General features: G+C 39.1%; 1 protein-coding gene across 1 annotated transcript in view; it reads right to left on the bottom strand.

The window, feature by feature from the left end:
* Window positions 1-14817, bottom strand: part of LOC147303385 (class I histocompatibility antigen, F10 alpha chain-like) — a 101303-nt gene extending 86486 nt beyond the window's left edge. The window contains exon 1 of the mRNA XM_086280870.1: window positions 14616-14817. Within this exon, the coding sequence (XP_086136996.1) occupies window positions 14616-14802 (187 nt within the window). The 5' untranslated portion in view covers window positions 14803-14817. The remainder of the gene's footprint in view (window positions 1-14615) is intronic.
* Window positions 14818-23153: the final 8336 nt, after the last annotated feature.

Below are 23153 nucleotides of genomic sequence, written 5' to 3' on the forward strand. Positions count from 1 at the left end.
TCCTTATGATTTAGAAAAGAGCTTGTTAAAGGCCAGGTGGTTCGTTTCCGAATTCACTAATGAAAGAACTCTGTATTCTATGTCTAGGAGTGTATTTTGCTGGGATGATCATAAATTGTAGCTGAACTGATAAACTACACAAAGGATACTTCTTTGCTCACAAGGAAGGAAGACGTTTCCTTATTTGGTCTGTACTGGTTTGAACTGAGAACCTGCTGACACACGAACCTTTTTCCTCTATATAAGCTGTTGTATGATAAATAAACCTTTGAGTCGATTTGGGAAGGCAACCTGAAGCAGTCTGTGTTTCCTTGTTCTCCCAAGCTGCTCCCGACGTCGTAACTAACCCAGCTGAGCGGCATACCTGAGTGTTACTTTGAATAATTAGGAATCTTATAAGGAAAGGACAAAACTTTGCTTATCGGTGCTCACGCCTTGGAGGGAAACCGGGACGGAGATTTTCCCTTCAATTTGGTGTCAAGAAGTGGGATTGCTGACGAAGGTAAATATGCGTCTTTCATATTTATATAAAGACCGTATTATACCTCTCTCAGTGATCGACCCATAAAAACGGGATATGCTGACGAAGTTTCACTTAGTGATCCAGAGAGATACACTGACGACTTCCTTAGTCCCCGAATAAAGTAAATTAAAAGCAGAAAGACACAGGGAGTTGCCTGTTGTATTGCGAGAAGTTGCTCGTTAAGTGAGAAGTTGCTCACCCAAACAAAAATTGCTAGCAATAAATTTAATGTAACCTCAGCTGTGCCACAGCAAAATACTAACATAAATCCTTCAAAGCGTGTAAACCCCTCTGGAAATCACTGAACATGGGTCAGAATAATTCAAAGACCACAGACAGGTCCGAGAAAAAATCGAAATCAACTGTAAAACCAAAAAAAAATAAAATATAAAGTTTCAAATAACGGCTCAGTACGCCTCCCACTTCCGGTCACGTGCAACTCACGTCCGCGAATCGGTGAAGACTTCCATGATTACGTAACCAGAACATGCGGAAGTACTTACGTGACTGACTTTGTTTACAACTTAAGAACTGTAAGTACAATGCATTCTAATCTCTTTTCAGAGCCCTATTCCGAACGATTATCGCCAGAAACCAGGTCAGTAGAAATGTTGAATACCATTTGCGATAAGAAAAGTAGTCTGCTTAAAAAGTCCTGTAGAAAATATATGATAGAATGCCGCGACGTGATACATCAAATGTTACCACTATGGAAAAAGGGACCGGAACCAGGTGTAGATGCTTTAACATCAAATAAAACTAGTGCAGGCTCTAGCAAAGAACATAAACCTACCGCAGGAAAAGCTAGTCTTGCATGTTCAGCCGTTCAGCCTACAGCCCCACCTCCTTACGATGAGACCGAATTAATAGTCGCTGTAGCAGCTGCACGTAAACAATGTCAGCATTCTGATCCAACCAGCTCAAAAGAAAGCGACGAAAAACCTGAATCATATGCAACGGATCTTAGCCATCTCTTTAAACAGGATCAGGAAAAACAATATATACGCCGCGAGGAAGAATTAGCAGAACATAGAAAAAGAGAAAAACTTTTGAAAGAAGAATGTGAGGAACTTATGAGAAAAAATTTAGACGACTATGAAGAAAAACTTTTGCATCAGGCAGTGTCCACGATAGACACCCACATGAAACGCCACGATATCGTAGCTAGAGGTTTAGAGGTAGCTAAAGAAATACCTGTTACCCGAACTTTAATAAAGACTTATCTAAAAGAAAAAAAGGAAAAACAAAGCCAGGATGACAAAGGTCCTCACGCCAACACTCGCGGTAGTAAACAAACAGAACCAAAATCTAGTGACGTCAATGACACTTACCCCTTTATGATAATAGGAGATCAGTGTTGTATTCAGCCCCCTAAAATCTCAGAATTAGTGACAACTATTAAAAAGCTTCCCGATCCTCTTAAAAATCCTACAGCCTTTGTCTCTGCACTACAGAGAAGTACCAGATATCACCATTTGGGTGGTCCGGATTACAGGTACATATTGTGTCAATGCATTCCTGGAGTAACCGAGTCACAACTCATAAGAGAGATAGGTGAATTAGATCCAAAGCATGATAAAGCATCCACAACTGCAGAGTTTTTGTGGGTAAATAATGACAAAATCACAGATTTCTTTAAGAATCTAAAGAAATTCCTGCTAACAATGTCCAGAGACAAAATTGACTTAAATGCAGTAACTATGTGTAAACAGAAGCCTGATGAATCTATCCTAGTATTCATAAAACGCTTTATGCACTGTTGGACAAGCTAGAGGTGCAAATTTAGCTCAGTTTTCCAGCAGCCGCAGACACCCAGAGCAAAAATGAATTTGTGTATTTCATTTAACACAAAGGGTGAAATGTTTGCTGACACTGATAACAGCTTATGTTTTTTCTTTGCTATGCACCGACATGATGGAGAAGGAACAGCCTCTGTGTCAGCTGGACGCCTCAGCAGAGAATGAACTCAACATCTTTTTGTCCGGTACTCCATGTCACACACTGTGCCAAAAAAAAACGTGTACAAATGCAACAAGCCACACTTTTGTTTCTCTCACACTGTTCAACAACATGATAACTGCTCACACAAGTGAAGGTCAAACAGTGGTTTTGTCACATAACTCAGACATAGGTTACGACATAACTAAACCATGTCGACACATAGATCTAACCTACCTTATATTGACTTTACACCTCATCACGCACAGCTCATGAAATGCAACAAGCCAGTATATGTCAGGCAATATCCCATTTCCACCGAAAAAGCCGCAGCTCTAGATGTCATCATAGGAGATTTATTGACTATAGGAGTAATAAAGCCCACACTCCTGTCAATCCTGTGCCAAAGCCTAACAAACCTGGCGTATGGCGTTTCATACAAGACTTAAGGCAAATTAATGCAGTCATTAGGCCTCTGCCACCTCTCAGACGTCCCCAGCATATTGACATCTATTCCATCCACAGCCACACATTTTACCGTGGTGGATTTGTGTTCCGCCTTTTTCTCAGTACCTGTGCATGAAGACACAGCCGTTATTTGCATTTACACATAGAAATAAGCAGTACACTTGGACTCGTTTGCCCCAAGGCATGGTAGACAGCCCTGCTGCTTTCTCAATGGTGGACAGCTTCACTCCTCCAGGGCTGCACCCTGATCCACACGTGGATGACCTCCTCCTCTGTGCTCCAGTGAGGAACTATGTCAAACTGCTACACACATGCTTCTCCAGCACCTCCAACAGACTGGCCACAAAGCATCGGCAAAGAAAATGCAGTACTGTCAGACTTCTGTTCAATATTTGGGATTCACACTGTCTCACGGAAAACGTTCCATGACTGCAGACAGGGTCAAAGCTGTGACCTCCGTCCCTCGGCCCACTATACAGAAGGAAATGCTGTCCTTCTTAGGCATGGTGAACTATTGCAGACAATGGATACCAGACTGTTCTTTTCATGACCACATTCTGCGTGACTGTTGTCAACCTGCACAGATGTACTGGCCCAAGAGCATGGCAGTGGCTACTGTCCAGTAGCCTTCTATTCAAGGTGCTGCCCGTGGTTGTTCAGGAATGCCGGCCTGCCTGAGGGCAGTAGCAGCTTGCTCTATCATGATAAGGGACTGCGAGAAGCTCACACTCTCACATGACACTATTCTACACACCAATCACCAGGTCACGACCATTCTAGCAAACATAACTACACAACATATGCAAATCTCACTATAAAAGCGAGCAGCACACCTGATTCGCCAGCACATTTATTGATCCTATGCTGTGTTCTTCTGACCGACAGGATGGCTCAGACAGGCTTGATGTTCATGACTGCATGACGCGTATACAGGAATCCACAGCACCACGTCCAGATCTAGAGCAAACACCTATTTCAGACTCAGCCACGGTTTATGTGGACGGGTCCTGTTCAAGGCCGAATGACAACTCATTTCTTTGTGGCTATTCAGTGGTGACATTGCCTGACATCATACTAGAGGCTCACTCATTACCATTTCACTCAGCACAAAAAGCAGAGCTCATGGCTTTAATACGCGCCTGTGAGCTCCATGTGGATAGGCGTGTGACGATTTACACAGACAGCCGCTATGCGTTTGGCGTCGTACATGACTTTGGCACATTGTGGAGACAAAGAGGATTTAGATCTGCTGATGGAAAACCGATTGCTAATTCTGATCTTGTGCAAAGACTTTTGCAGGCTATACAGCTGCCATCGGCCGTTGCAGTTGTAAAAACGAAAGGACACAGTACAGCTGACACAGACGAAGCAACAGGTAATGCCCTAGCAGACGTGACTGCCAAGGCTGCAGCTGCATCGCAGCTCCCACCTCCACAGGAAGTATTATCTGTGCCCCTACAGCTGCCACTTGTTACACTCCCAGACTATTTAGACACAAATGTTGATTTAAAATTCATACAAGAGCAGGCCTCTGCATCTGATTACACCTATTGGGAGGATAATGACTGTACCTTAGATGACAGAGATGGCTTATACAAAAATCTTGAGGGTTTGATTGCCCTCCCGTCTTCCCTGCTGCCAGTCCTTGTCCGACATTTTCACGGCGTGAGTCATGTCGGACAAAGAGGGGTTATTGCAGCAATAAAATCAAGATTTGTAATTGAAAAAACATTGCATGCAGTAAAAAGCATATTAGCAACCTGTCTAACATGTGCACGAACTAATGTAGGAAAACCAAAAGCAAAACATCAGCATTTACCACAACCAGATTTTCCATTTCATACATTACAAATTGATTTTACACACATGCCAGCACAAGGAAGCATCAAGTACTTACTAGTAATAGTGGATCAATTTAGTAAATGGGTAGAAGCTTATCCAACCTCAAAAGAAACTGCACAAGTAGTCTGTCAAAAGTTGTGCAATGAAATAATACCCAGATTTGGAATACCTCACCAGATTAACAGTGATAGAGGACCCTCATTTACATCAGAAGTAATTCAAAAGTGTGCTAAAACTTTAGGAATAGACTGGAAATATCATGTGCCATACCACCCTCAGAGTTCAGGAGTTGTAGAAAGAATGAATAGGACCATAAAAAATCGCCTGACTAAAGCAATGATAGAAACAGGAATGACCTGGATCAAATTACTTCCTCAAGTCCTCTGCGAGATTAGAATGACTCCATCTGCAGCAACCAAATTATCTCCATTTGAAATAATCATGGGAAGACCATTTCCAACACCATGGTCAGCTTCCAGAGGGGCACCGCTATTAGAAGGTGATGTAGATACTGCATTGTCCGACTATGTTCACAATCTGGTAGAAATACTGAATAATAACTATCAGAAAGTTTGTCTCTCCCAGCCTCTCCCCCCCACAGCTCCAACGCACCAGTGGAGACCAGGAGATGCGGTGTTGGTGAAGTCGCTAAAACCAAGGACACTCGGGGAGGCCGCGTTTTCCAGCCCCCAGACTGTACTGGCAGTGACGAGAACCAGCATCCTTACGGACGGACAACCTCAGTGGATACACGCCAGCAGGGTTAAGACCAGCCCAATCAGACCACCTCAGGCATCGGATCAAGCAGACGACATCTCAGGCGGGCCAGCGCCGGGAACCAGAACAAATAAACACACACGGGTAGATGACATCTCAGGCGAGCCAGCGCCCGGATCCAATCCACCTACACACACGCAATCACTGATTAACACACAAAGCCTGAGAGAGCCAAGACTCAGAGAGCTCTTTGATGCTTCACCTGAACAAAAACAAGGTACTCGAGCATCCAGCAGGAAAAGAAAGCCAAGAGTACCACATGATGTCTAATCTGATAAAGCCAGACTCATTTCATCCTGGTAATGGAGAAAATGAAATGCCCATTGTCATGACACGGCGCTTATTCAATGTCTCTCGAACCTGGGACCAGGCCAGGAGACGACTGAAGAACTGTGTTTTTTCTTATATATTTTTTTATATATTTATCATATCTATCGCATTAACCTTAGGATTTTTTTTTGCTATTTTGTATTGTAGACTGCAACCATGTTCACATTTCTGCAGGTCATATTTTGCTGACGATACCTCATGCTCTATTTTGCAAGACACCTACTTAATGCACTCCTCACGTTCCCTAAAATCAGTAAATGACAACATAGACGCCACTAATAAACCATTTTATGCGCCCCCTAGAGCAGGAGCTAACTCTTGGTATGAAAATGCTAGAACAGCTGCTCGTGATTTAGGAAACAGTAACTGTTATGTCTGTTCAAAGGGTAACCCAGAACAGGTTATAGTAGGATACCCCATATCCGGTTTCCCCCTCACTGAGGGACTAGAGAAAATCGGCGGAGATAATGCTCTCCTTAAAGACACTTTACAGTTGACTCTGAGCCCTCTCGACTGCCTACTTAGACACACACACACACCAACTAACCCTGAGACTCCATTAGGCGAATTATTGAAGTTATCTAATGACACCGCAGGGACCTGCGCCCCAATGAAACGCCCCAAGAATAGGTTAAAACCCTCACTGCCCTTAGGACAGATCCCTTTCCATTTTAATACTAGTATGATATGTCTGCGCAGACTAAAGTTAACTGGCCCAGACACCCACATAGATTATACAAAGGATAACTATACATTTTTCTCTGACTCCCCAGGTGCACGCTGCAATGAGACATGGCTAGCTGTCTCTGTGGCTGAAGTTGTATCATATCTGGAGGAACACACACACAGTTCAAGTTCGAGCGGAGAATCGATCATTGTTCCCCCAGAGGGTGTATTAGAGGACACTGACTGGGGGGAGTTAGTTAAATCACACATGGTCACGCGCCTGACCAGACCAATCCCACATGGTTATTGGTTGTGCAATAATACCCTTAGATTAGCTTTACCTGTTAATTGGACCGGTACCTGTGGTCTAGTAACCGTTGATGTTTGCTGTACTTTCATTCCCAATAATACCGCCCCTAACGGTTCATTCACACAAGCTATGAATAGACTTGAAGCATTGCAGATAGAACTAATTGCCAATACAGGCCACGGTCAGTGGCTAGACAAGTGGCTACAGGACATGTTTGGAAAATGGAAGGAACTAATTGTAGCCTTTGTAACCGTTGCCGCATGTTTTCGATGATTATTGTCTGTTGTGTGATACCATGTATACGCTCTCAGAATTTTTGATATTAAACTTGCTCGAAGGACCAGTTACATTTATGATTTGTTTTACGTTTATGATTTGTCTTTATATTATGTTATTACATTCTGTCTTTATACTATGTTATCATTTCATGATAAAAGGGGGGAACTGTTGTGATATTTTGATACCATGGTAGCATTTACAGGATATTGTTTTGTAGTGAAAACTGTTACTCAATAAGGCCCATTTACTAGTTGTTTTTCTCTTTCTCTGTGACCCAAGAATTGATGTGTAAGAATCACAGGCTGGTACCCCAAGGTCGAAAATACCACAGAGACGAGACCACTTCCTTACTCCCATCCTCCCTTCCTTATGATTTAGAAAAGAGCTTGTTAAAGGCCAGGTGGTTCGTTTCCGAATTCACTAATGAAAGAACTCTGTATTCTATGTCTAGGAGTGTATTTTGCTGGGATGATCATAAATTGTAGCTGAACTGATAAACTACACAAAGGATACTTCTTTGCTCACAAGGAAGGAAGACGTTTCCTTATTTGGTCTGTACTGGTTTGAACTGAGAACCTGCTGACACACGAACCTTTTTCCTCTATATAAGCTGTTGTATGATAAATAAACCTTTGAGTCGATTTGGGAAGGCAACCTGAAGCAGTCTGTGTTTCCTTGTTCTCCCAAGCTGCTCCCGACGTCGTAACTAACCCAGCTGAGCGGCATACCTGAGTGTTACTTTGAATAATTAGGAATCTTATAAGGAAAGGACAAAACTCTGCTTATCGGTGCTCACGCCTTGGAGGGAAACCGGGACGGAGATTTTCCCTTCAGTCCCCGTGGTAATCGGAGCACTAGGTGCGGTGACTCCCAAGCTAGGCGAGTGGCTCCAGCAGATCCCGGGAATAACATCGGAGATCTCTGTCCAGAAGAGCGCAGTCCTGGGAACAGCTAAGATACTGCGCAGGACCCTCAAGCTCCCAGGCCTCTGGTAGAGGACCAGAGCTTGAAGGATAAACCGCCCGCAGGGGCGTGCTGGGTGTTTTATATATATATACACACACATATATATATACACACACACATATATATACACACACATATATATATATATACACACACACATATACATACATATATATATATATATACATACATACATATATATATATACATATATATATATATGTATATATATATATTAGGGGTGCAACGATATTCGTATCGATATTGAACCGTTCGATACAGTGCTTTCGGTTCGGTACGCATATGTATCGAACAATACAACATTTGTAATTTATTTTATCAACTTTCCTTCTGACAATGCTGTCTGTGTTGAGCGCTCAGTGAATCTGCGTTCGACTACTCCGCCTAGGCTGCACTGTCGAGCGCAGATCCACTGAGCGCTCAACACAGACAGCATAGTCAGGAGGAAGAGCGCAGGGCAAGCTAGCGAGACAGAAGTTAAGCTCTCCTTGCAAGATGGACCTCCCCCACCCTCATTCAGATCTGGCGTTTGGAATTATTTTGGTTTTCATGTGACGTATGACCCTGAAGGTAAGCGAGTCATGGACTAAAGTAAAACAGTATGTTGGATGTGCCATGCAATGCTTAATTACATTGGTGTGAACTAGTGTGTTAGCGCAGTTAGCTCGTTAACGTGTTGGCCGTCTAGCCCCATGCACGGGGCGATCCGCGGTAGCTCGTTAACGGAGATTTGCCGTGTTGTGGCGTTAAGGTCATTTCAACGAGATTAACCTGAAAGCACTAGTGGGAACACAACGAATATGACTGCACATTTACGCCGACATCATCCTAGTGCAAAGACAAAAACAACAAGCATGCTACTAACTTTAGCCGAGTCATTTAGACAGCTGTTAGCACGTGATTCTCCTTATGCTGCTGAGAATATAGCCCAGAAGAAGCGGATAGTATAGCTTTTATTTTGGAAAGAGACATTTCTCTGTAATAAACTCTCTTTTCCAAAGATGAGTGATTCCTCAATCAGATACAGGGCTTGCAAAATCGCTAGCCCGACGTCCCGGAGCTAGCGATCTTTCCAGTCGGGCTACAAAAATCTCTCTGCCCTGCCCGTCGGGCTATTGTAGGAAAAATATATGTCAATGCTTTTGCATTCTTTCAGAAATGTAGCTGGGTAATTATGTCATTGGCATCGGTGAGCCACTGTCAATATGTGACATATTGAAATCGCGTTTGAATTTGCGCTTGTTTTTTTGCTTTCACTTTGCAATGACAGCACTGATCTGTGAGTGATGATAATTTGTGCACCAATTCCTCTGACATCGTCTTATTAATCGTTAGCTTACTATGCAAACATGACAAGTGAAATCTCCCGCAGCAAGCTTAAACATGTGAGAGGTTGATCGCGCAGAGAATCGCTGAGCTTATGTGAGTCCGTGTGTAAAAGCAGCAGTATATATATTTTAGTTCTGCTGAGCCAAATAAGACAGGTCGGGGTGAAGAAGTGACAGCCAAAGAAAAGCTTACCACAAAACGGAGAAGTTATGACAAATGAGACTATAAGGCAAAAAGAAAGTGCAGCTTTATGGTTTCATGGACAAAAGAATTTCTGTGGCTGCAATATGATGAGCTAAATAACCAGGGGTGCACATAAGTGGTCCGCAGGTGCGCATTCGCTGTCAAAATAAAAAACGCGCACAAGGGTTAGGGTTAAATTTAAAAACTGTACTTTTGAGTTAAAATATATATTTATAATTTTAATAAATGACAAATTAAAAAGGCATGAACATTTTTTTGTATCGAAAAAATATCGAACCGTGACACCAAAGTATCGAACCGAACCGAACCGTGAATTTTGTGTATCGTTGCACCCCTAATATATATATATATATACACACACACACATATATACACATACATATATATATATATATTAGGGGTGCAACGATACACAAAATTCACGGTTCGGTTCGGTACTTTGGTGTCACGGTTCGATATTTTTTCGATACAATGTTCATGCCTTTTTAATTTGTCATTTATTAAAATTATAAATATATATTTTAACTCAAAAGTACAGTTTTTAAATTTAATGTTGCTGAAACAACAAAGTAATAAAAAATAAATAAATCTATCTGATCGAGAAATCACTCATCTTTGGAAAAGAGAGTTTATTACAGAGAAATGGCTCTTTCCAAAATAAAAGCTATACTATACGCTTCTTCTGGGCTATATTCTGAGCAGCATATTAAACATATCAGGTCCCCATAAGGAGAATCATGTGCTAACGGCTGTCTAAATGACTCGGGTAAAGTTTGTAGCATGCGTGCTTGTTGTTTTTGTTTGCTTCCACTTGTCTTTGCACTAGGATGATGTCGGAGTAAATGTGCAGTCATATTCGTTGTGTTCCCACTAGTGCTGTCAGCGTTAATCTCGTTGAAATGATGTTAATGCCACAACACGGAAGTTAACGAGCTACCGCGGATCGCCCCGTGCGTGGGGCTGGACGGCCAACACGTTAACGAGCTAACTGCGCTAACACACTAGTTCCCACCAATGTAATTGAGCATTGCATGGCACATCCAACATACTGTTTTACTTTTGTCCATGACGTGCTTACCTTCAGGGTCATACGTCACATGAAAACCAAAATAGTTCCAAAAGCCAGCTCTGAATGAGGGTGGGGGAGGTTCAATTTGCCATGTTGCAAGGAGAGCTTAACTTCTGTCTCGCTAGCTTGCTCTGGGCTCAGTGAATCTGAGTTCGACTACTCCGCCTAGGCTGCACTGTCGAGCGCAGATCCACTGAGCGCTCAACACAGAAAGCATCGTCAGAAGAAAAGTTGATAAAATAAATTAAAAACTTGTATTGTTCGATACATATGCGTACCGAACCGAAAGAACTGTATCGAACGGTTCAATATCGATACGAGTATCGTTGCACCCCTAATATATATATATATATATATATATATATATATATATATATATATATATATATATATATATATATATAAATAAAGACCTTACAGTTCTTCCTAGCTGACTTAACAAGATAAACAACAAAACAAAACAAAAACGAAGCAAATATTAACCTACAAATAAACTTGTAAATAACCCAAAATATAAACAAACCAACAACAAACCCCAACAACTTTCAGAATAACAAAACTAAAGAATAAATAGCTCCAACAATTTCTTTGGAAGAGTAAACCTCAAACATGCACTATGAAAAATGTCCAAACCTTTTTGTGTACTTTAGAGACAGAATTTACATCACAGGTCTCCAAAAAACTGAGTTTCAAAAAGCATGAAAAGCTGAAAAGTGTGTTTTGTTGTGTCAACTAATTATTGTGGAAAGTAACAATCACAGTGATATAGTGGTCATGGCTCACTACTCTCCCCCAATTAGCTGCCTGAATAACTTGAAATTATTGGAGCTGATATCGACAATACTGCCCCTGTTGAAAGTGTGAATGTTGAATGTTTTTGTTGAAAGTCCAGGCAAGTATATACATGTTAAATGACAAGATACACGTGTTCAAATAGCGTCAATTAACTCACAACTATATGATAATTCTTCATAACTAAACAATAAGAACAAGTAGTCTGATGTCCTGTGATCATTATGAAGCTATAATTTGAAATACAATAACACGTTAAGTTTTTGTACAAAGTATCAGTATCGGATCAGTATTGTTGATACCACCCTGAATATTACATCACTAGTCACTGAGCGCTGGAAAAAGCAGCTCAGTGACCCGCCCAGAACGCTGTTATTTTCCTCCGCTTTCTGGAAGGGTTCTTGCTAAATTTTACGGCGTCCTGATTTAACAACACCACCTTAATAATCAACCTTCAGCCAGTTTATGGGAAAAATAAGACATTCTAACACTTTACTTTCCTTGATTATATTTTCAGGTTGTTGTTTATTAGTAAAAAAAAAAAAAACATTAAATTTTAAATCTGGGACCAAAAATATTAAACATAGACTGAAACTCATATTTACGGTCTTATTTTTAAATAAATAAAGAATAAATAAAAATCAGTGTAAAATTTAGAGAAACTGTTAGCTGTTAAACGTCTGTCTGTTAGTTTGTGTTTCTTATTTTTGGTCTACTTCTCACCAAACTGTTGTCCTATTGAAGTAAAACTAAAAGTTAAATATTTATTTATTTTCCACAGAGTAGCTTTGAGTTTGTCACCGATTTATTTATGGAACCTCTGCTAATGAAAGATAATCCTGAAAACATTTCCTCATGAAAACGGGCTGAATGTTTTATTTTCATGCATTTAGTTAAATCCATTCATAAAGAGGCCGTGGACAGTGAACGGGTCATGAGTTTTCTCTACTTTCAGCCTGTTACAAAGTCAACCCTGTTTGATTCTACTGTTTTGTATTAAATATAACATTATTATTATTATTATTATTATTATTATTATTATTATTATTATTATTATTATGTGTTTAATGGAATCTGGAAAAACTGCTGTCAAAACTGTGACATCACAGCACATTTAACATCTCAGCTAGATGATAAATTATTTCATCCTAAGATGCTGTTGATGGTGTCTGACATATTTTCTTTTTCTATAATTTATTACAACATGTGATTATTTGTAAGGACGATTAAACTGAGACACGGAGCGACTTCCTGTGAGCTGCAGGAACAGACAAACACATTAAGATGGATCCTGAGCAGCAGACTCAGATCCTGATCCTGGGTTTAAGTTTCCATCCTCTGAAACTCTGCAGCCTCCTATCGTTCTAACAAAAATCGTATAACTGCGGGAAAACTACACACCGGACTGTCCTGAGGTCTTTCTAGAAGCTTCCACTGAAGGAGAGTTTCAGTCCAGGATTGTTTTTATTAAAAGTCAATATATTAGTTCACAATAATTGTAAAACAAACACACCTCAGACTGATTATTTAGATCCTGCTGATTTTCTGGAGATTATTTTCTGAATAATAGATTATTAAGAAATTGTAGCAAAAACAACCATCAAGGTTTCAGAGACAAAAATCCTAAATATAAACGGAAAACTTCAAATATCATGAATTTATCTTTATTATTTGATTATTTTGATCAACTAATCAGTTAACTGACAGATTATATCAGTTCATACAAACATGATCATTAAAGCTGTTTGGATTAAATTAAAGCTTTACAGACTGTAGTTCTACATTTATTATGAATTATTATGTTAAGAATTTTAATCTGTAATCTGAATGAAACATTTAATGTGTGCAAACCTGTTTACTACTTGTGGAGCAGGGAAATTATTTTACTGCTATTGTTAAATAATTATCATCATTACCATTGCATTAATAATATAATCTGTAGTTTATATTGCATTCAGAGGTTTAAACAGTGTGTGTGTCCTTCAGAAAGACTAAGTTGCAGGCTGACAGGAAGTTGCAGAGAGTTTGCAGAAGTGAAAGCAGAATCTTAAGTTATTTTGAGGAGCAGGCTAGACGAGGCTATTTGAATTACTAGGTTATTCAAATTGATCATTGCTTTAACAATGTAACAGATAGCTTTGAGAAGGCCTTAAGGTTTTTATGCATACAGGTATTATATTAACTTTGTATTCCAGATGCAGTTATAACTATTTTATACATATTGCATATCTGTGCTTATTTGAGTTGATGTTCAGTTCTTTAAGGGTCTTAAGCTTCACTGGTGAGAGTGTCCAGATGATCCATGCTGAGGGAAAACTAGATTGCAATACATGCTTACAAAACACTTATATCAGGTCATTTTTATATTAAGCTTTTAGTAGAGGTTCTTGATTAAAACATTTATTTAGTAGATGACATATACATAGTCTCAGTTAGGTTGTTACACATAAGGATGAGCCTCTGGTCTGGTAAAAGGTCAGAAGTGCAACAGGTGAATTGAGAAAGAGCATTTAAGGACAAGACACAGACAGTTAGTAGGCGAAGAGGTGACATAGAGGCTGAGTGAGGTCGTGACATATACACACACACACACACATTAGTTAGATTTATTTATAGGAAAGAGGTTAGTCATGTCTGGTTGTAACTGCAAAATTGTCTCGGTAAAAGAGGAACCGTTTCTTGTTGTCTCGGCAAGAAAGAGGAACAATTCACTTCAAGACAAGAACTGAAAGGTAGACAGGAAGTACCGGCCATGAAAATAGAAGATGATGTTCTTTTGAACTGTGTTAAAAGTCATTGTGGTTTTGATCTGATCTATGTATAAAATGTGTCTGTGACGTATGAAGGGGCGTCATTAATTCAAACCCTGATGCTATAAAAATCTGTGTATGCTTTGAGTAAGTTGAAGATCAGTTCCTGTCTGCGAACGGAGCTGTTCTTCCCACGCGTTTGTATTCATTAAAATCATTGTTTGACCAAGATCTTCTGGACCATGGTTGTTTGTACTCTCCTTCCTCAATTTTTGAACCTTAACATACTGTAAACAAAACACACTGAAAACATTAACAGCAAATATCAGTAAAAATGAAACATGAACAAACCTCCAGTTTGGTTGAAGCGCTGCTTTACAGTCTCAATGTTGGCTTTGAACGACTGCTGGGAACCCAATAATTTCCAAGTGTTCCTCTCCCAGTACTCTGGATCTACTGCACCGTTCACCCAGTCCTGTTTGGGCACCATTTTCTTCGTGTTGCTGTCATAATATTCAATCTGAACATCATCAACCATCCCAACAACCACAAACTCTGGGAAGTTTGGGACTTGAGAGGACGCAGTAAGGAAATACTTCAGAGAGTGGGTCACTGTAAGAAACAGTTAATGTTGTGAGATCTCAGGAACACAGACTAATAAATTATTTTATTTTTTAAATAACACAATAAGAAAAACTACAGCACATTAAGGACATCCTGTAATAATCCTGCTGTCCCTTCAATAAACACAAAATAGATTTATGAATAGATATTCAGTATTTAATGTCATTTTTCTGAACCTCCTTTCTTCAAAACTTCAAATTCTAGTTTGAACCTGATTATTCACAGAAAGTTTTAAAACTGTTGTTTATCCTTCAGTTTGGTTTAATTCAGTTTTCATGATTGATGGTTTGAACTCATTATAGGTTTTAATTTAACTATATTTTTATTTTGCTTTCATTGTTAAACAAAATGCGTATTATTTTTAATCTGTTTTGCTTTTGTTGTGCAGCATGACCTCTGAAGTGAGTTGTTCTCTTTTGCATTTCAATTTTTGATATTTCAAATTATATGAACTGATTGAAGCATATCGATGCTTCTTCTTTGTTTATATTATTTTTATTGATTTTTTTAAGCTTAAAATTGTTACAGAAAGTTTTACTTCCAATATCTTTGATCGATAATATTATCAATAAAACCAACGCTAATGTTAGGTAACTATTATTTGGGGAATATTATCTGAGCAATTGTTATTTTATCTTTTATTCTGTAATCAGGTTTTCAGTTGAGTTTTCAGTTATCAAAAGTCAACAATATTTGTGTTAGTTTAAAACTCTTCTCATTAGAGTTGGTGGAGATTGTTTATAAATTGCAAAACTTTTCTGGTATTTCTCACCTGCAGCTTCTTATTGATCAGCAGTGATAACAAAATTAGTTCATGATGGTATGTGTAGTGTACTCGCACTTTACATACATAATCTATCTGATATTATGAAGTAATAATGATTTAATTTGCATCTCAATTCAGTTCAATTGAATTCTATTTTATTTTATTTATACACGTCACAACAAAAGTCACCTCATTGCGCTGTTAATTAAGCAATAACACCAGAAAAACAGTGAACTTCATATCCGGGTGTAACTACTCATTAGTTACGACATGTGTGCGCATGTTTGTCAAACAGAAAATATTCACAAGCATAAAACTGGTGAATAATACTGAAGATAATACAAAGCAGGAGTCTTTTAATAGACTACATAAAATGACATGTGGCTCTTCATATATTGAACAAATAATTTTTAAATAATAATAAAATAAAAATAATATTTATAAAGATACTTAAATGAACTTTAGTTAACTTTAATGAGCAGCTGTTGTGTGAAAATGTTTTAAACTCTCATGAAAATTAAAATAGTACTTGGTTTTTAAAATAAACGTTTTAATTACTGTCACCAGATTATCATCAGATCCTCACTGATGTTTTATTTGTTGGACTGTTTGGAGAGACAGCAGAGTCACAACGCTTAAAAATGCGTCACGAACGGTTTAAACCCGGAAATCATCAAATAGTTTGGGACATAAGTCGCCTTGTTTTAATCTTTGCCTTCATCTAAACTTTAATGTTTATTATTAGGTATTGAAAAGATAAACAGACGATTTAATTATCTGTATAATATAATCGATTGTTTCTAAACATTGACATTTTCTACTAGGATCCATTACAACTAAATGTTTAGCGTACAGGAACTTTCTGGGGAGCAAACAGTCCGTCCATTTGTCTTTCAAATTCCATAAATCTGACATAGAAAAAGACAAAAATATAACAGTCAAACTGACCTGCCGCTGCCCCCTGTATTCCCAGGAGAAGAAAGAAGATGAAGGCTTTCATCTTCTTTCTTCTTTCTTCATCTTCGTCATTGTGACCATAAACATCCAAACCTTTAACAGACTTTCTGCGTTCGCTTGTCCAGAAATAGCTAAAATGGAGAACCAGGAGAAACGTCACCATTAGCCTCGATCAGAGCCAATAGGGATTTACTCTGAGAGTAAACGTCACTGAAATCAACGAAACTGAAAGTAAAATATCTCATATGAACCAGTTTATCACGAAGGGAAGTTTAGTTTCAACAAACAAGGTAAAGTACTGAGAACAGTAACTAACAGGTAACTGACAAGGTCACGACAGAAGTACAGCACAGGAATCCTGAGTTTGTCTGAGTGACTTTCCAAGAGAGTTTTCTCGAGAGAGATCTGTGGATCTGTTTGTGCTGGCACCCTGGACAGCTAGCAATCATTCCTTTTGTTTGTAACCCTGTTTTGCCTTCATCGTAAATAAACACAATGTCACTGAACCTTTAAGTCTCACACTCTTGAGTCCAATTCTTTCCAGTGTCCATGACAGTTTAATCGATTAACTGAGAAATTGCAGAAAAAACAGGAACCTGTAAATATTTGGAGTTTAGTTGGATGAAATACTTTCATCATGATTTAATCATCAAACCTGCTGTTGGTTAATTTTCCTTTGATGATCTAATTGAGTATTTGGTTCAAGACTAAGCCACTGTGGTCAAGGCAAGTTAATACCATCTAAACAAGAGTTTGGACTGTGATCTAAATGACATTTTCAATGTACTGCAAAAACAAACAAAACATTAACAGCATGTGTCAGTAAAAACATCAACAAACCTCCAGTTTGGTTGAAGCGCTGCTTTAAATTATTAATGGAGGAAAAAATGCAGTGTTCCTCTCCCAGTGCTGTGTATCTGCTGCATCTTTCATCCACTGCTGTTTGGGTTCAGCTCTCCTGGTGCTGCTGTCATAACGAATCATCTGAACTTCATCAATCATCCCCGTGGATCCAGCTCTGGGGACTCGGGGTCCGTGAGCAGTGTGGGCTATTATTATTATTATTATTATTATTATTATTATTATTATTTGGTGTGTGTGTCGTCTGCACTGCTGCTGTTCTCTGTCCACATTTGTATGTAGGCAGGTGTGTGTGTGTGTGCATGTGATGTGTAGCTGTTTTCTGTGGCCAAGTCACAGCCACCTGGCCACACCCGAAGTCCTTGCCACACACCTGCTGCTGATCTGGGCTCGTCGGGGGAGCTGTTTAGGAGAGCGATGGAGCTTCCACCGACGCGGGATTATTGCGTTAGACTTCACGTCAGTCTTCTAGTTTAGTTTAAAAGTCAGTGAGTGTATGTCTTCTGGGATTAAGTGTTTTAACGGCTGTCTCTATTGTTTTCCTCAGGAGGAGTGTGGGACGAGAGAGAGCAGTGAGCACGGGGAGTGCAGAGACACAGGAGCAGAGAGCACTAAACAGGGACTTTTTGGGAAGAAGACACGACACGGGAGTAAAGGGAGAGCACGGGGATTTATTGTCATTTTCGCACTGTAAATAAATGCACCACTTGCAGTGAAGAGTCCAGCGTTCTGGGTCCTCCTTTCCCCCACATCCCCACGGCTTTGCCTGGCAAACCATGACAATCCCAAGTGTAGAAATACTTCATAGAGTGGGTCACTGTAAGAAATATTTAATGTAGTGAGAAACAGCTTTAAAAATCAGCACATTTTCAAAATAAAAAAACTATACCCACATAGCAAGCAGGTGTGCCCCGGATCTGGTGTGAAGCCAGCACTGCTGGCTGACTTCTGGCATGATAAGACGTATGTCATCCAGGTATGGGCCAAGCCTGGCATAGATGGCACTGTTTATGTGATAGCATGCCACATCTGGCCCGATTGTGGTTTGGTGTATGTGGCCCGGATCCGGCATTAAGCTGGCACATCTGACTGACTGGTGTCATGGCAAAGTGTATGTCAACCAGATGTGGGTCAGGTCTGGCAATGATGGCACTATTTATGTTCCTATTTTCCTATTTTAGTTAGGAGACCCAAATGCCATGTTGCAATACTATACTGCTATGGTAGCCAACGTTTCAAATACAGGTTTGACAGGTTTGTAGTGTACACTTTATACAAAACCTAGTGACGGTTTACTCATTTCTGCCAGTGGGTGGCTGTAACTCAGGAGGTAGAGCAGGTCACCTACTGCTCAGAAGGTTAGCGGTTTTATCCCTGGCTCCTCCAGTCTGCATTTCAAGAGTGTGAATGTAGTTAGGAAGCACTCAGTTTAGAGAAAGCGTGTGGTTGGGTGAATGTGACATGTTGTATAGACCACTTTCAATAATCTGGGAACGTGAAAAGCGTTGTATAAGAATCTGTTCATTCACTGTCTGAACAGAGTTTTGTCATGTTACTTTTGCACTATTATGCACATGTTTTTATTACATGGCTTAATTAAGTTACACATAAGGCTGACATCTGGGGCCAGAGTTGAAACTCTTCTGGGCCAGCAAAGGAGCACCAGTGTGTCTGCAACTGGCCTTGTGCTGGCCCATGTGTGGGCCACCTCTGGCGAACCAGATCTGGGCCACCAAAGCGCCACCATCCTTTGCGGTATGTGGGCCACGTGTAAGCACATTGTGTGGGACAGATCCGGGCCATACCAATTTTGCTATGTGGGTAGTGTCTCCTCTATAAATACAAAAATAAATTTAAGAATCAATGTTTTATCTTTTCAGATCATCTTATATTAAAAACTTATTGATTGATTGATTGATTGAATCTTTATTTTGAACATGTTGAAAAAGTATAAAAAAAAAATAGAATTAAAAGAGACAAATGAACAAACCAAACAAAAGGAAAACGAGCAACCACAACTCCAAATAACGTCCATGTTCAAAAAGGAGCAGGAAGAAGCATAAGCTTATTTAATCCCACCCCTTTTCCACTATCTAGTATCAATAGACTACAGAAATACCTCCTTGTAATTACATTATATGTTATGTGTAATTTTTTTTTTTTTTTTTTTTAATATATACACATATATGTTTCTATCTATCCATACCTACGTATATACACACATACGCACATATACACATTTTCAATAACCCCATTAACACCTGAAGGATACACAACCTACAATTTTATATATATTTAATATATATATATATATATATATATATATATATATATATATATATATATATATATATATATATATATACATACATACATATACATATACACATACATATATACCCATACCAACAAACCCGTGCATGCGCACACACATGAAAATATTAGACAAGAACACCCTATCAAATCTCTACCTTTTCCCTGTACCCTGTAAAAACCATATCCTTAAACCGCTTTTTAAACTGCGCCATGCTTGGACATTGCTTCATATCTTTACTTAGTCTGTTCCACAGCTTCACTCCACACACAGAGATGCAAAAACCTTTTAATGTTGTACGGATACGAGGATGTTTTAAATTTAATTCCCCCCTCAAATTGTATCCCCGTTCCCTTTTAGAAAACATTTTTAGAATATTGTCAGGAAGCAGGTTATTTATTGCTTTATATATAATTTGTGCTGTGAGAAAATGAACCAGATCTGTGAATTTTAGAATTTTTGATTTTAAGGCAAGGCAAGGCAAGTTTATTTGTATAGCACAATTCAACAACAAGGTGATTCAAAGTGCTTTACAGAGACATTAGAAACAAGAACAAATAAAAAGCATGATTTAAAATTGAATAAAACAAGCAAATAAACTAACTAACTAATTAACAAACAAACAAACAACAGTATATAAAATCAAAACAGATAAAATCAGAACAGTAGATAAAATCAGTAGTTAAATGTAAGTTTTGAAATTTAAGCTTAAAGTGTGGATTTGGTGCTTTATTCAAATGCAGCTGAGAACAGGTGAGTCTTCAACCTGGATTTAAATAAACTGAGTGTTTCAGCTGATCTGAGGCTTTCTGGGAGTTTGTTCCAGATATAAGGAGCATAAAAGCTGAATGCAGCTTCTCCGTGTCTGGTTCTGACTCTGGGAACTGATAAAAGACCGGATCCAGATGACCTGAGGGATCTGGATGGTTCATACTGGGTCAGGAGGTCATTGATGTATTTTGGTCCTAAACCATTCAGAGCTTTATAGACCAGCATCAGAACTTTAAAGTCTATCCTCTGACGGACAGGCAGCCAGTGTAAGGACCTCAGAGCTGGACTGATGTGGTCCACTTTTTTGGTCTTAGTGAGGACTCGAGCAGCACAGTTCTGAATGAGCTGTAGTTGTCTGACTGATTTTTTAGGTAGACCTGTAAAGATGCTGTTACAGTAATCAAGCCTACTAAAGATGAATGCATGGACTAGTTTTTCCAGGTCCTGTTGAGACATCAGATCTTTTATCCTTGATATATTCTTGAGGTGATAGTAAGCTGACTTTGTTATTGTCTTAATGTGTTTTTCTAAGTTTAGGTCTGCATCCATCACTACACCCAAATTTCTCGCCTGGTTTGTGGTTTTTAGATGTATAGATTGAAGTTCTCTGGTGACCTGTAATCGTTTTTCTTTGGCGCCAAAGACTATTACCTCAGTTTTGTTTTTGTTTAGCTGGAGAAAATTGTGGCACAACCAGTCATTGATTTCCTCAATGCATTTACCAAGAGCCTGTACAGGGCCTCGGTCTCCTGGTGACATTGTGATATATATTTGTGTGTCATCTGCATAGCTGTGATAGTTTATTTTGTTGTTGTTTATAATCTGTGCCAGTGGGAGCATGTAGATGTTAAACAGAAGGGGTCCCAAGATGGAACCTTGGGGAACTCCACATGTGATACTTGTCTGCTCAGATGTGAAGTTACCTATTGATACAAAGTATTTCCTGTTTTCTACGTATGTTTTGAACCAGTTTAGTACAGTTCCTGAAAGACCTGTCCAGTTCTCCAGTCTTTTGAGTAATATGTTGTGGTCAACTGTATCAAATGCTGCACTGAGATCCAGTAAAACTAGGACTGACATTTTTCCACTGTCTGTATTCAGACATATGTCATTAAACACTTTGGTCAGAGCGGTTTCAGTGCTGTGGTTCTGTCTAAAACCTGACTGGAAGGCATCGTAGCAATTATTCTGTTTTAAGAAGTAACTGAGCTGTTGAGAAACTGCTTTTTCAATGATCTTACTTAAAAACGGGAGATTTGAGATCGGCCTGTAGTTGTTCATTTGTGTCTTGTCAAGATTGTCCTTTTTCAGTATAGGTTTGATTACAGCAGTTTTTAGTGATTCTGGAAACACACCTGATAATAAAGAAAAGTTTACGATCTGTAACAGGTCTGACTCTAAAGTCTTTGAGACCTTTTTGAAAAAACTTGTTGGCAGGACATCTAAACAGCAGGAGGAGGAGTTCAGCTGACCTAAGATGTCCTCCAGGTCTTTGCTGTTAATAGGTTGAAACTGTTTCATGGTGTTTAAACAGTTTTTTGGTGGACACAGTACATATCCTGGATCTGCTGTTGATGTACCAATTGCTTGTCTAATTTTTTGGATTTTTTCAGTGAAGAATTTGGCAAAGTCATTGCAGGCCATGGTCGATAGAAGTTCAGCTGCCACTGACACAGGAGGGTTTGTTAGCCTGTCAACTGTAGAAAATAAGACCCGAGCATTATGGCTGTTTTTAGTGATGATGTCAGAGAAGTAGGACCTCCTTGCATTCCTCAGTTGTAAATTATAATTGTGAAGTTTCTCTTCATAAATGTCATAATGAACCTGGAGGTTTGTTTTTCTCCATCTGCGCTCAGCTTTCCTACATTCTCTTTTTTCATTTTTCACCAGTGTGGAGTTTCTCCATGGAGACTTTTTCCTTCCAGAGATAACCTTCACCTTAATGGGAGCAATAGTGTCCATTACATTTAACATGTTAGCATTGAAGCTATTGACGAGCTCATTGACTGACCCTCTGGACAGGTCAGGTGTTAATGGGAAGACCTGGTTAAAAATTGCACTACTGTGTTCAGTTATACACCGTTTTGTGATCACTGTTGTTGATATATTTGTGTGAGCTGAGATTTTACTATAGTGTGTTTTTTAATCAATAAAACTGCTTTTTTAATATCTTGCTGCATTTTGTATAGGTTTAGTTCAAATTTAAATAAACAACAACACTAAAGCTATTCTGTTATACCTGTAATGTAAAAAATACACTGCACCCAAAATATTTCATAGTTCAGCAACACTGATCAATCTAATAAACTTAAACCTACTCCATCCTCCCTATTCTGGTATTTTAAAGAGTACTTGGCAGAAATGTTAAGCAACCTAACTAATAGGATTGCAAACTCCAGGCAAAAAAAAAAAAAAAAAGGGAACCACCCTCCACCTCATGATGCTTAATCGACGTAATCAACTTTAATTTGAATTTGATTCATCAGTTTCACGATTGAAGTAGCAGCAAAAAGAGGCAGTCGCTCCATATATCGGTTGTTAAGCTTAACTTGGGAATGCTATACAAACATTCAGAGATGAATTTACACACTTGCTT

The sequence above is a fragment of the Aulonocara sp. 'chitande type north' Nkhata Bay genome, linkage group LG22 (genome assembly GCF_057382095.1).
Source record: "Aulonocara sp. 'chitande type north' Nkhata Bay isolate Kocher_YH1m ecotype deep benthic linkage group LG22, A_spYH_male_GT1.1, whole genome shotgun sequence".
NCBI classification, from domain to species: Eukaryota; Metazoa; Chordata; class Actinopteri; order Cichliformes; family Cichlidae; genus Aulonocara; species Aulonocara sp. 'chitande type north' Nkhata Bay.